The sequence below is a fragment of the Salvelinus sp. IW2-2015 genome, linkage group LG14, assembly GCF_002910315.2.
Source record: "Salvelinus sp. IW2-2015 linkage group LG14, ASM291031v2, whole genome shotgun sequence".
Taxonomy (NCBI): domain Eukaryota; kingdom Metazoa; phylum Chordata; class Actinopteri; order Salmoniformes; family Salmonidae; genus Salvelinus; species Salvelinus sp. IW2-2015.
Genome location: NC_036854.1, coordinates 39,204,245 through 39,219,394, shown reverse-complemented (window position 1 = coordinate 39,219,394; position 15,150 = coordinate 39,204,245). Strand labels below are relative to the sequence as shown.

The 15,150-nt window shown below is 39.8% G+C and overlaps 1 protein-coding gene across 1 annotated transcript; it reads right to left on the bottom strand.

Annotated features, from left to right (window-relative positions):
• Positions 1-11: 11 nt before the first annotated feature.
• Positions 12-14,071, bottom strand: trdmt1 (tRNA aspartic acid methyltransferase 1). The gene is made up of 11 exons (XM_024000195.2): positions 13,920-14,071; positions 12,996-13,105; positions 7,124-7,200; positions 6,934-7,005; positions 6,429-6,494; positions 5,983-6,052; positions 5,805-5,888; positions 5,251-5,582; positions 3,605-3,662; positions 3,224-3,353; positions 12-413 (listed from the first exon to the last, which is right to left on the bottom strand). Exons 1-11 carry the CDS (start codon positions 13,981-13,983, stop codon positions 313-315), a joined length of 1,164 nt encoding a protein of 387 aa, XP_023855963.1. The 5' UTR covers positions 13,984-14,071; the 3' UTR covers positions 12-312.
• Positions 14,072-15,150: the final 1,079 nt, after the last annotated feature.

Here is a 15,150-nt window from a genome sequence, read left to right as displayed (position 1 = left end):
TCAGAACAAAATAATGTAACAAAAAACATTTTATTTAATTCAGTTAGCAAAGGCATCTGCAAAGGTTGATTCCATGATTCCAATCTATGTCGTGTAGTACATAATTTACACAGCTTGGTCAATAAATACAGAATGTAACTTGTCCCTCTGGATCAACTGTGGACTGTAGGACAGACAGACTGTGGCTACATTATCTCAGTTATCAAACATAGACTGGAAAACAGTATTTTTCCCAAGGCAGATAGAATTTTTGGTTAGGATACCATGAGTTGTATACACCTGGTTAGGATACCATAAGCTGTATATGCCTGGTTAGGATACCAAGAGTTCTATGAGCCGGGCGACCACATGAACGTTCAGGCTATTCCCCAGGACTCGGTACTGCTGCTTGGTGGAAATGTTCTTTGGGATAGCTGCAAAAAAAACACAAAATCATTACATCACATATTATCCTATGAACAAGACTAAACAGATCCTGATTTCCAGGTGTTTTCCCAGTATTGTCAAGAGACTAAACAGTATTATGGGAATATCCATACCGAATATTCACCTTCCAACAGGACAATGACCCTAAGCAACAGGAAAATTATCCTAAGCACACAGCCAAGACAATGCAGGAGTGGCTTTGGGACAAGTCTAGGAATGTCCTTGAGAGGCCCAGCCAGAGCCCAGACTTAAACCCGATCGAACATCTCTAGACAGACTTGAAAATAGCTGTGCATCGAGCGCAAAGGTGATTCAACAAAGTTCTGAGGAAAGGGTCTGAATACTTACAGTAGCAGTCAAAAGTTTGGACACACCTATTCATTCCAGGGTTCTCTTTATTTTTACTATTTTCTACATTGTAGAATAATAGTGAAGACATCAACACCATAAACACATATGGAATCATGTAGTAACCCCAAAAAAGTGTTAAACAAATCAAAATATATTTGAGATTTGTCAAAGTAGCCACCCTTTGCCTTGATGACTGCTTTGCACACTCTTGGCATTCTCTCAACCAGCTTCATGAGGAATGCTTTTCCAACAGTCTTGAAGGAGTTCCCACATATGCTGAGCACTTGATGGCTTCTTTTCCTTCACTCTGCGGTCCAACTCATCCCAATTGGGTTGAGGTCGGGTGACTGTGGAGGCCAGGTCATCTGATGCAGCACTCCATCACTCTCCTTCTTGGTCAAATAGCCCTAACACAGCCTGGAGGTGTGTTGGGTCATTGTACTGTTGACAAACAAACGATAGTCCCACTAAGCACAAACCAGATGGGGGGGGCGTATCAGTGCAGAATGCTGTGGTAGCCATGCTGGTTAAGTGTGCCTATAATTCTAAATAAATCACTGACAGTGTCACCAGCAAAGCACCTCCATACCATCACACTTCCTCCTCCATGCTTCACGGTGGGAACCACGCATGCTGAGATCACCTGTTCACCTACTCTGCATCTCACAAAGATACGGTGGTTGGAACCAAAAATCTCCAATTTGTACTCATCAGACCAAAGGACAGATTTCCACTGGTTTAATGTCCATTGCTCATGTTTCTTGGCCCAAGTAAGTCTCTTCTTCTTACTGGTGTCCTTTAGTAGTGGTTTCTTTGCAGCAATTCAACTATGAAGGCCTGATTCACGCGGTCTCCTCAGAACAGTTGATGTTGAGATGTGTCTGTTACTTGAACTCTGTGAAGCATTTATTTGTGGTGCAATCTGAGGTGCAGTTGACTCTAATGAACTTATCCTCTGCAGCAGAGGTAACTCTGGGTCTTCCTTTCCTGTGGCGGTCCTCATCAGAGCCAGTTTCATCATAGCACTTTATGGTTTTTGCAACTGCACTTTTGACACAAATTTGACTGACCATGTCTTAAAGTAATGATGGACTGTCGTTTCTCTTTGCCTATTTGAGCTGTTCTTGCTATAATATGGACTTGGTCTTTTGCCAAATAGGGATATCTTCTGAATACCACCCCTACCTTGTCATAACACAACTGATTGGCTCAAACACGTTAAGGAAAGAAATACAACAAATTAACAAGGCACACCTGTTAATTGAAATGCATTCCAGGTGACTACCTCATGAAGCTGGTTGAGAGAATTCCAAGAGTGTGCAAAGCTGTCATCAATGCAAAGGATGGCTACTTTGAAGAATCTCAAATATATAAAATATATTTAGATTTGTTTAACAGTTTTGGTTACTACATGATTACATGGGTTTTATATTTCATAGTTGTGTTGTCTTCACTATTATTCTACAATGTAGAAAATAGTAAAAAATAAAGAAAAACCCTGGAATGAGTAGGTGTCCAAACRTTTGACTGGTACTGCATGTAAATGTTATATATTTCAGTTTTTAATACATTTGCAAACATTTAGCAAAAACAGGTTTTGGCTTTGTCATTATGGGGTATTGTGAGTAGGTTGAGGGGGGGGACAATTTAATKAATTTTAGAATAAGGCTTTAACGTAACAAATGTGGAAAAGTCAAGGGGTCGGAATACTTTACAAATGCACTGTATGTGTACAAATTAAATTGTATATTTCCTGAGCCTTCTTATATCTCCTAGGTATAGGACAGACACTTCAAAACCTTATTCCTTATGACTTATTTTTCGACTGTCATTTTCTTTGCCATTCATGAATGTCTTAGTCGATGCGTTTCTATAGTAGTAAAGGCCAAATTCTATATCTTAACCCAAACAAACATATCTATATATATTTTTTTTTATTCCTAAAGGGGTCCAAAAATTAAATGATCCATGATATGACCACCTTAAAACAACTCCATATGTTAGCTTAGTATTAAGATCCCTTCTTTTGTCATCGCATTAGCCCTCAGGCCCTTACTCTCTGGTCTCTCTCATCTTGTTACTGTGGCCTGCTTCCTATGACCTCTACTCTCTAATTATATCACCCACCCAGAAAGCTCCTTACGCTAAAACCTTTGCACAGAAAAACACAGCAGCTAACTAGGCTTAGCACTCACCGTAACTAACCTGGTTACATGGAGCAAACTACCAAGTGCATAAGACTAGGCATTAGCTGTGACGACAATAAACTAATTAACTACTGTAGGCTAGTTTTAATTTCATCACTTTGTGAGTAAGGTCATCACATGGCCTACAGTATAAGGCCTATGATTTATGGAGTTTTGTACTGCATTTGATTGGACATATTCTTGATTAACTAATCAAATAGAGGTCTTATGTTTTTGGCTAATGGGTGGGTATGACTCACTGAAGTGCTTGGGGAAGCCCATGAGGTTGGCTATCTCTCTGGGGGAGAAGTAGCGGAGCTTCAACCTGGACAGCTGCTGCAGTTTCTCCTCGTCAGACAGACGCTCCGGAGATTTAAACGCTGCTTCCATCTGAGGGGAAACGCAAAACAAAGAATAAATCTGTCAGGGCAGAGCTCACCCTGTTCTCCTAGGCACATGCAACACCCTGCTCGCTTCTGCTTCCTGTCACGTTAAATGTACACATTGAGACAGGTAATGGAGCAGCTAGGCAGGTCTAAGACCTACTAGACATTGCGAGGGTGGACGTATCCATAAGCTGGCTAAGTGATCTTGTAGAAGACACGTGTGGCTCGTGTAAGGTTGTAAGGTCAAAAACCTACATCTGTGTCCATACAGGACTGAAGCACAGAGCCTGTTCCCTCAACGTAGTGTCCATAGCTGTGGAAAAATAGGGGACACAAAATCAGCAAATACTAAAGTTTACACAAGAACGATACCAACACATGGAAAACATGTAGGGTAAAATGCATGTTATACCAGGCTAGATTAGGTGAGAGTATGATGTAAAGCTGTGAACTCTACACTGTTATTCTGCCACTGAAATCCTTCGGCGGGCCGCCTAAGTGCAAACAGTGTGAAATAAATATATCCAGTGCCTTCGGAAAGTATTCAGACCCCTTGACTTTTTCCACATTTTGTTAGGTTACAGCCTTATTCTAAAATGTATGAAATTGTCTAAATAAAATCTGCAACCAATACCCCATAATAAAAAGCAAAAACTGTTTTTGAAATTGTGTTAATTTATTCAAAATTAAAAATTAAAATATGACATTTACATAAGTATTCAGACCGTTCAGACTCAGTACTTTGTTGAAGCACCTTTGGCAGCGATTACAGCCTCGAGTCTTCTTGGGTATGACGCTACAAGCTTGGCACACCTGTATTTGGGAAGTTTCTCCCATTCTTCTCTGCAGATCCTCTCAAGCTCTGTCAGGTACAGTATGATGAGGAGTGTTGCTGCACAGCTATTTTCAGGTCTCTCCAGAGATGTTTGATTGGTTTCCCCAAATCTTTTTTGCTTCGTCATTATTATTATGTGGTATTGTGTGTAGATTGCTGAGGATATGTATTTATTTAATACATTTCACAATAAGGCTGTAACGTAACAAAATGTGGAAAAACGCAAAGGGTCTGAATACTTTCCGAAGGCACTGTATATATATTTTTAAAAATGAAATATTATTAGAATAATGGGGATGGAAAAACGCTTTCAGTGTAAATTTAAAATGACTAAAACCAGATATGAAGTATATAGAAGATAATGGACCTGTATATATTTTTTTAATAATATAATCTTTGAAAACTAACAATTACCTAAATAAAAGCTAGACAGTCAGGGAGAATTGAAAATTCCCATTTCCCAGAAATGAATTTAGCAGTATAGATTTTGTTATGTTTGAGCAAATGTACACAGCATTAGCCATGGCAAAATGCATAGAACTGCAGGAAATTAGCTTTAGCGGTAGACTCAGCGAAATGACATTGCCACAAGCAGCACTGCAGATATTGAGATGAGTGAGATTTATGTGTACGGGTTCGCTTCACACTTACAGAGTGGGAGCCACGAGACCAAAACCGGAGAAGTTGAGCCTCGCACAACGCTCTTTGTTGTTGCGGAAATTGACCCACTATGCTGTTTACTTTCTACATCTACGTCATATCACTAAGTCTACCTTTAAAACTGCAACATTTTCTCTCAGCTCCATAGCAGACTATGTCGAATTGCAGGAAATTCCTTTAAAGCTGTAAAAATGTCTCTCAGCTCTATGGAGAAATGTTTTGAAATGCAGGAAATTAAGCTTAAAAATTCCTAAACGTCACTACAACGCCAAGATGGGGGCCTCTAAAACGTTCTCTGAAATTCAGCTGCACCGACGGGCTTGCCCCCGCCCACCACTTAAAGCCCTTTTTGATCCAGGAAAAAAACCCTACTGCGTCTATGCTCCAGCGCAGCTTGATGCCATACCCTTTGGTGAAGCAGACAGATCTCCTGCAGGTGGGCCTGARTATATCCATGAGCAGAGCGTAGCGCAGCAGGGTCTTCGGGGGAAGGAGGTACTGCTCCATCTCCCTTTCTCCCTGGTCCTCCAGGTAGACCCTGATCTGTCTGAGGGACTGGTCACTGTTCTGACTGCTCTTCCTCTCAGCATCCTGAGCCCGCTCCAGCTTGTACAGGATACCACCTTCATCTTCCTTGTGATCTTCCTCTTGGTAGGTGGTTGTAGTGGGACTAGGTGAGATTGGAGAACTGGGCTCTAATAAGACCTTGTCTGCAGGGTGCGGAAAACCTTCCTGGATCTGGTCATGGGAGGAAATAAGTTTACCTCACATTGTTTACTTGGTTGTGACAAAGACATAAAACCAGGATGTTGTCTACAAAATGTATATGAAGACAATGTTGCCCACAAAGTGTATGGAGCTACTGTCTTTCAGGAATGCAAAGTAGACATCATTACATGTAGTTAGGTACATCCTATCCAAAACATAATACAGATTGATGTTAAGGTGACCGGGCCCCACCTCTGAAGTGGTGTGGAAGGAGAAAGATCCTGGTGGTGCTTTGGCAATCAAGAAATACCGGAGTCTGGAGTTGGGCATCCCCAGCTGTGAACAGAGATAGACAGAATGAAGATGTGTAAGCTCACTATGCTGCTCATCATTTTAGTGTAAGCAAATGTAAAGAAAGGTGACGTCTTACACATGTAGGAGAAACCATGAGCTCCTGATAGTTGAATCCACATTCCTTTAGCGTTTTCACCAAAGAGTCTCTAGGCAGAGTAGAAAAACTATTCAGACATCACTCTTGGCATACCTTTTGCCATCTCACAGACAATGTAAGATCATATTTTTTTTTACAAGACTGTAGTAAATGCACTGTACATGACAGTTGAAAAGTAAAGGGGCTTTAGAGAAATTATGTGGTAACCAAAATCGAAAAAATAGCATTTAGCTGAAAAATGTATAGGCCTACAGGACTTAGTAGAGAAGTGGGCTCTCTGGAGCTCATAGAAAGTTTTGTACACTGATCTGATCCACAGCGACAGAGAAAGGCTAAACACACAGCCTGTCCCGGGACCCCATTGGCCACCAACAGGGTAACCGTGGCGACCTTCCAGAGCAGGGGACTCCCGTCTCCATGGTTACCTGGCGGAGGACGTCTCAAAGCCTTTCACGTTCTCCAGCAGAATGAAGCGTGGCAACTTGATGAGCCTACAGGGAAAGATGAGGGTCAAACCACACAGCATGTATTTATTCATAAAAAAAATTGACATAATTCAGAGAGGTGAATTCATATTGATGCTAATATTATTACACTCTGAATGTGCAATATGCAACAGGATATTATTACATCAGTCTATCTATGAACAGAATGTAATGAGTAAGAAAAGGACATGGTCACGATGGTGTCGAACAATGGTTTCAGTGACCAGAAACTGAATCAATGACTCCAGAAATAGCTACTAGCTAGGCAACAAAGAGGGGAAACTGAGTAACTACAGTGGAGGAAAGGAATGAATGAACTTCAATCCTATGGCTAGAAATAGTACAAAACAGAGTAGGCCTATTAGCTACCTATAAAACAAACAAGGCCTTGGAGAGAGAGACCAAGTGGGAAGATGAATAGGGAGTGTAAATGTATGTGTCTAACCTTGGTAGAAGGTCCAGGATGTAGAGAAAGCTCTTGGTTCTGGGGTCAGATATGTCACCTTGTAACCCAATCCTACAGAGAGGAAGACGATTGCAGTGTCCCTTCATCAACACATCTATGAACTAACGGAGATTATCTGTAAATGCTAACACCAGATCATAGGCACATGTGTACACACACACACACATACCTAGTGAAAGGTTGGCATGGAGGGCTCATCAAGATCATATCAAACGCCAATTTGTTGAAATCATCCAATGTCATTCCCTGAAACCAAACAAAAATACTTTGATTGAAGCTACACAAAATGACAGATAAAAATAAATAAAAAATTGATAAACAGCATTTCATCTTCTACTCAAAGCTGTGATTGTGCTATGGAATTATGACTGATTGACAGCTTTCTATGTAAGCCATAGCTACTGTATATAAGACTGTGATTATGAAAGCAACTATATATATATATATATTACACACAGTTGAAGTCGGAAGTTTACATACACCTTAGCCAACTGCATTTAAACTCAGTTTTTCACAATTCCTGACATTTAATCCTAGTAAAAATTCCCTGTCTCAGGTCAGTTAGGATCACCACTTTATTTTAAGAATGTGAAATGTCAGAATTATTTCATCACATTCCCAGTGGGTCAGAAGTTTACATACACTCAATTAGTATTTGGTAGCATTGCCATTAAATTGTTTAACTTGGGTCAAACGTTTTGGGTAGCCTTCAAAAACCTTCCCACAATAAGTTGGGTGAAATTTGGCCCATTCCTCCTGACAGAGCTGGTGTAACTGAGTCAGGTTTGTAGGCCTCCTTGCTCGCACACACTTTTTCAGTTCTGCCCACAAATTTTCTATAGGGTTGAGGTCAGGGCTTTGTGATGGCCACTCCAATACCTTGACTTTGTTGGAAGTATGCTTGGGGTCATTGTCCATTTGGAAGACCCATTTGCGACCAAGCTTTAACTTCCTAACTGATGTCTTGAGATGTTGCTTCAATATATCCACATAATTTTCCCTCCTCATGATGCTATCTATTTTGTGAAGTGCACCAGTCCCTCCTGCAGCAAAGCACCCCCACAACATGATGCTGCCACCCCCGTGCTTCACGGTTGGGATGGTGTTCTTCGGCTTGCAAGCCTCCCCCTTTTTTCTCCAAACACAACGATGGTCATTATGGCCAAACTGTTATTTTTTGTTTCATCAGACAAGAGGACATTTCTCCAAAAATTACGATCTTTGTCCCCATGTGCAGTTGCAAGTTGCTTTTTTATGCCGGTTTTGGAGCAGTGGCTTCTTCCTTGCTGAGCGGCCTTTCAGGTTATGTCGATATAGGACTCGTTTTACTGTGGATATAGATACTTTTGTACCTGTTTCCTCCAGCATATTCACAAGGTCCTTTGCTGTTGTTCTGGGATTGATTTGCACTTTTGGCACCCAAGTAAGTTCATATCTAGGAGACAGAAGGCGTCTCCTTCCTGAGCGGTATGATGGCTGCGTGGTCCCATGGTGTTTATACTTGGGTACTATTGTTTGTGCCGATGAACGTGGTACCTTCAGGCGTTTGGAAATTGCTCCCAAGGATGAACCAGACCTGTGGAGGTCTACAATTTCTTTGAGGACTTGACTGATTTCTTTAGATTTCCCCATGATATCAAACAAAGAGGCACTGAGTTTGAAGGTAGGCCTTGAAATACATCCACAGGTACACCTCCAATTGACTCAAATGATGTCAATTAGCCTATCAGAAGCTTCTAAAGCCATGACATAACTTTCTGGAATTTTCCAAGCTGTTTAAAGGCACAGTCAACTTAGTGTATGTAAACTTCTGACCCACTGGAATTGTGATACAGTAAATTAGAAGTGAAATAATCTGTCTGTAAACAATTGTTGGTAAAATTACTTGTGTCATGCATGACTTGCCAAAACTATAGTTTGTTATCAAGAAGTTTGTGGAATGGTTGAAAAACGAGTTTTAATGACTCCAACCTAAGTGTATGTAAACTTCCGACTTCAACTGAATGTATGTATGTATGTATAAAACATTAAGAACACCATCCTAATATTGAGTTGCACCCCCCTTTTGCCCTCAGAACACCCTCAATTCATCAGGACATGGACTCTATAAGGAGTTGAAAGCTTTTCACAGGGATGCCGGCCCATGTTGACTGCAATGCTTCCCACAGTTGTATCAAGTTGGCTGGATGTCCTTTGGATGGTGGTCAGTCTATGTCATGAAACCTACCCAGTGTAAGTCTATGTGTAACCATTAACTCTCAGTGGTATGCCCATAACATTAATCTCTATTTTTACAACCAATAAAAGATTTGGTAACATCATACTAAAAGCCTGCAGGTATAGTGCTGTTTAATGTGTTATAAGCATGCAGGCTTATGAGCCTTTATATTGTCTTCAGGTAAGGTTATGTCCCTGGATTTAAGACACTACAACAACATCATTTCCATTTACTTCTGGGCAATTCTATGGAAAGGGAAGCAGGCCTAGTCACTTTAAAAGCATGCATGCCAAACAGGAAACATTGATTAACAAAACCATACAACTGATTAACAAACCATACAAAATGACTGGGCCTACTTTGAAACTGTACACAGTAAATGCAGATGCAAAGTTTGGTAACAGAATTACGGTAAAATCTCCTTAAATGTTATTCTGTTACCAAACTTTGTATCTGCACATTTATTCCTGTAAATCCAGGCTGTATCACAACTGGCCGTGATTGGGAGTCCTATAGGGCGGAGCACAGTTGTCCCAGTGTCGTCCGGGTTTGGCAGTCATTGTAAATAAGAATTTGTTCTTAACTGACTTGCCTAGTTAAATAAAAAGGTACACACACACACACACACACACACACACACACACACACACACACACACACACACACAAGTTTGGGGTCACTTAGAAATGTCCTTGTTTTTGGAGGGGGAAAAAAGCTATTTTTTTTGTCCATTAAAATAACATAAAATTGATCAGAAATAGTGTCGACATTAGTCATTTACAACATTAACATTGTAGCTGGAAACTGATGGTTTTTAATAGAATATCTACATAGGCGTACAGAGGCCAATTATCAGCAACCATCACTCCTGTGTTCCAATGGCACGTTGTGTGAGCTAATCCAAGTTTATCATTTTAAAAGGCTAATTGATCATTAGAAAACCCTTTTGCAATAATGTTAGCACAGCTGAAAATTGTTGTCCTGATTAAAGAAGCAATAAAACTGGCATTCTTTAGACCAGTTGAGTACCCGCAAAAGACCAGTCTCAACGTCAACAGTGAAGAGGCGTCTCCAGGAAGCTGGCCTTCTAGGCAGAGTTGCAAAGAAAAGGTAATATCTCAGGCTGGCCAATAATCTTTTCTTTTTAAGATGGGCAAAAGAACACAGACACTGGACAGAGGAACTCTGCCTAGAAGGCCAGCATCCCGGAGTCGCCTCTTCACCGTTGACGTTGAGACTGGTGTTTTGCGGGTAGTATTTAATGAATCTGACAGTTTAGGACTTGTGAGGCGTCTGTTTCTCAAACTAGACACTCTAATGTTCTTGTCCTCTTACTCAGTTGTGCACCGGGGCCTCTCACTCCTCTTTCTATTCTGGTTAGAGAGTTTCTTTCAAAAACAAGGACATTTTTAAGTGACCCCAAACTTTTGAACGGTAGTGTATATAAAAACAAAACACTAAATAAATAAATAAAAATGTGTTTTGGTAAAATGTGTTAAAAATAGTAATTGTGCATAGAGTTCTATGGTTTGTTAAACTTTAAAATCAATGTTTTTTGTTTGGTATATATTTTAAAGTGAAAAACAAAAACAAAGTCTCAGCATAATTCCGTTACCATGGAATTGCCCTTCTGCTTTCACTGAAACTCTGGGCTAATTTGAAGAGTGACCCATAGACCTATAAAAGCATGAATATTCTATCCTGTCAGGAACACAGTGCAAGTTGTGCATCATGTCTGACTGGATGCTGACAGAGCAGACAACCTTTACCCCTCACTTAGCCTGCTCCTCAGTTACTAAATTACCTCAAACAGCCTATTAAAAACACAAGTCATGGGATTATGTGGGGAAAAGATAAACAAATACATCCTAGACTATGCAACACTAAAGGAGTAGGCCCTATCTCTCAATGGGTCTTCCACCAAGTCAGTGCCTTTTGAGAAATTTTGAAAAAACTTTGGATTTCACAGTTTTTACATTCTGTCATAAAGAGCACAATTTAATTAAAAAAAACATGTTTTCCCATCTCAAGAGGTTAAATAAAGAATGACTATAGTAAGTGCCAAATAAAGTAATAAGGTTGACGATTTCCTCAAATCAGCCATAAATCCCCTTGTGACAGGGGGAATGGAAGGTTGGGCAGGAAGTGGCAATTGAATGCAAGCTTCACAAAGAAATGTAATTGTTAAAACATTTCTAGCCTGTATCTATGCGCAACATGGTTGATGTGTAATGCTTGACCCGCTGAGTTTTCCAGTACAAAACAGCAAATGGCCAAAAAGAATAGAACCAGCTCACCTGCTTTTACACTATGATTCGAGTATTAGATGATCAATGTTTCTTTATCATTTTATTTTTTCAAGGAATAGTTTCCATAGTAAAAAGAGAGTTCAGTTCACGTAACAGGGTTGGCCTTAAAATTAGGGACAGAAGTAAATTAATCAGTAGGCTAACCACATGAAATAGGCTAAATATGAATCTTCATAAATGACTGTCAAAACATCAAAATAACCACAGCTTTACAATGATGTTGAAAACATGGAGAAATGTTAGGGTTAAGTGGGTTCAAATTTTCCTAGTAGTAACAGAGGGTGCACAGAGGGACATGTCAAAATGTGAAATTTTGACACTTTAGTAAGTCTATATTTATATTAACAATCTGATTGAATTATGGTCTAGATTAAAAAGGGCACTTCATTTAATATAACATGCTTTTAAAATGCAATATTTGTGCACAATTTCTAGTTAAAATATAAAATGGACACGAAAGGCATTCATTTTGTGGTACGCCCCCACTATTAATAAAGCATATTTATCCAAATTAACAATCTTGTGTCAATAACAGCTACTCTTGTATAAGGACTAGACTAATTGACAAGAATTCCATGTTGGTTTCTACTATCCAGGTCYACGATCACTTAAACTCATCTAAGAATAGTAACACTGAAATTACTGAATTATCTACACGTGTCAGCAAAGTGCTTCCTTTTGAAACGAAGACAAAATTTAGAAGGTTAAAGCTTAAAAGAAATTTTCCGGAACTTTGGCGACTACTAAGTATATTTTTAAACCTCCCGCTTTGGGCTGGATGTGTCAATGTGTAGTTCATAATTTATGAGCAGAATTACTGTCTTGCCTTAATTAGCCACATAAACCCTAGTTTGAAAGTGACTACTTTTCTGGAAGCTGTGCCATTTTCCCTACATTTTGTCTGGGCTAATTTGAAGAGAGTGACACATAGACCTATAACTGCTTGACTATTCTATATTATTAGGAAGACAGTGCAAGTTGTGCATTATGACTGACTGGATGCTGACAGAGCAGACAACCCTACATTTTCCCCCATGTGGGCCAGCCCCCTAGCGATTCAAATTCTAGCCAATGAACATCAGTCCCTCACCATTTGAGTGACCGCTAGCAAGATGCACACAGCAGAGCGAGCGAGAGAGAGTATTGATGTGGTGCACATATGTGAAGTAGTACACAATATTCAGGGACCACTTTTGGCTCGTGAGGCTACTTTCAGAACTATTGGCTAAAAAGTATACAAATGTACCAGATAATCTCTTTAACCTAAAATCGCTGGTTGTTTGAGAGACTTTAGTAAGACTTTTCATATCCTTTAATTTTAGTCTTGGTACTTTGAATGTCTGAATGTCTCTCAAAGTACATGTGTATGTGACTTAACATGAGCTGACAATTTCAGTTAAATTGTTTATTTCCTTTGGTTAAGTATGCCCCTGAAGTGTAGCCTGTTGGTTGAGAATGCAGTATGGCAACTCTTGTGAACCCAGGACCTCATTGACAGGTCTAAGAGTGCTCACCTCTATGGTCTTGGGAAGTAAAGGAGTGTTGGGGAAGTTGTGTTTGTAGATCTCATTGGCTGTGGTGTTCACATCCACTGCAGCTACCACCTTTGCTGCCACACCACTCTCTGCACAGAGAAAGAAATAGGAGTGTAAATCAACATGAAACTGACTTGTCTAGTTAAATAAAGGTTAAATAAAAAATTAAAAAATAAAAGATGGGACAGCTAACCTACAACAGTAGGCACTAAGGTCTAGTGGTTTGCTGATGAGTTTGGTAATCTAACGATCAACAGGTATTGTCCCATAGACTTTATGAATACCGACAGTGACACCTGTTGAAAGCCGAAGCATGACAGGCTGCGTCAACCTTCGGATTCCAAATTAACGTCACCGTCTGAGCAAAGTGTACACTCGTTCACTTCCTTTCACTGAATTGAAAGGGAATGACTGGTTTAAGAAATATGGTAGAAATTCCCGCTAGCCATGTTTCCACTAACGAAGTAAACTCCACAGTTGAAACTTCTTTCACCGTGGAGTGGAGTTTAGTCCACTATGCCTCCTCCAATCCAATGCTTTAAGATTTGTGGGGAGTAGTGAACACTTCAAGAAAAATTTGCTTTATTGGAATTAAAAAGGGTTAGTTGGCTGGACAGGTGCTATTAACCTTGGTAAATTGAGCATGAGCGAAAGTTGGGGTAAATTAACGAGATTTACTAGGCGAGAAGCTAACTACAAATCAATTTCCAGTCATCTTTGCAAACAATAACTTAGTATTTGCTCTCCAATTAAGAACAAGGTAACGCTAGCTAGCTATCAACAGTAAGAAAACCATCTACTTGCTACCGTTAGCGGACGCGGCTAGCCACTTTATAGCATGCTTGGACACAAAAAGACAGTCAGACTCACAAGTGACTAGCTACATATTTCACATAACGTTACCTGTTAATGCATAATGCATTCCTCCGATCCCGCTGTACAATTCTAGTACTCTGAGGTTTTCCATGTTTGGTCCCTAGTTGAGCTATCTAGGTTTGACAGCATACACATTGTAAACAAGATAACGCATTACTGGTGCGTTTCCGATCAGAGTAGAGTACTAAAAGAAAGGTTCCGGATATTAAAGTTCCGCAGGCGCACTTAAATGCGTACTATGGAATTTGCATAGACATTATCTGTAAAGACTGTGTAAATAGTTAGGCTGTTAATTATACTAGGCGACATGTGGTTTATAAATATGTAATACACTGTAATGTCATTAGTTAAAAATGTGTGATTTTCTATTATATTCTGTTCTATTGTGTTTTATTATAATTAAGTACATTATATCCTAAAACCTGCCTGAAATACTTTTCTACCTTACTAAAATAGACACATGCTATATCAGGAAACGGTCAGCTTTAATAGTTTTCATGTCAAGAGGGAATGTTGCAATATAAAACCTAAACTTTTTCCCCCAACACAAAGAAATGAAGATGAGATGCAGGCTATAGTGTGTGTGCACTTATAAAACCCTCCAGAGGGAAGGGTCAAGTCTATGAGGTAAATATTCACATTCCCATAGCAACAGATACAAAATGGGGTGGGGGAAGGGGGAGTCAACTTTGATCTGAATAATGAGTGCCATTCAGTTCTTTATCAACCTTAACTCTCATGTTGGACACATGTTGGTGGGTAGCCAATGATACATATAACATGTAGAATAAAAGCCAAATCGCATAGTTGCATAAATTATTTATTTAGGCTGCATAATTCTCTCTTCTTGGCAATCCCATGCAAATGTAATTTTTATTATGGGCCCTGTAATGAATAAGTTAAGGATGTGACCAATATCAGTTTTTGAAAGAAATGTTGTACCAGAAGATACAATATCCATAAAAGGATGCGTAAAAGGATGTCACGACGGCACACCTTTACATGCGAAGTCTCCTATATTTAAAACAACAAGGTCCATCAGTAAACACTTTTTGTGTCTCTGTGGATGTGTCCTGGCTTTTGCCAAATGGCAACTGGGAAAAAACAACCCCGAACAAAAGGGTCTGCCGGACAATAGAAGAATGGGCCAATGCCCTCAGCGCGCATACCAGTGTTTTCACAGGCTCCGGGCTTCGTCAATCACACCCACATGTGATTTGCATAAAGGAGTGGACTATAAAATCCGACATTGGTCTAC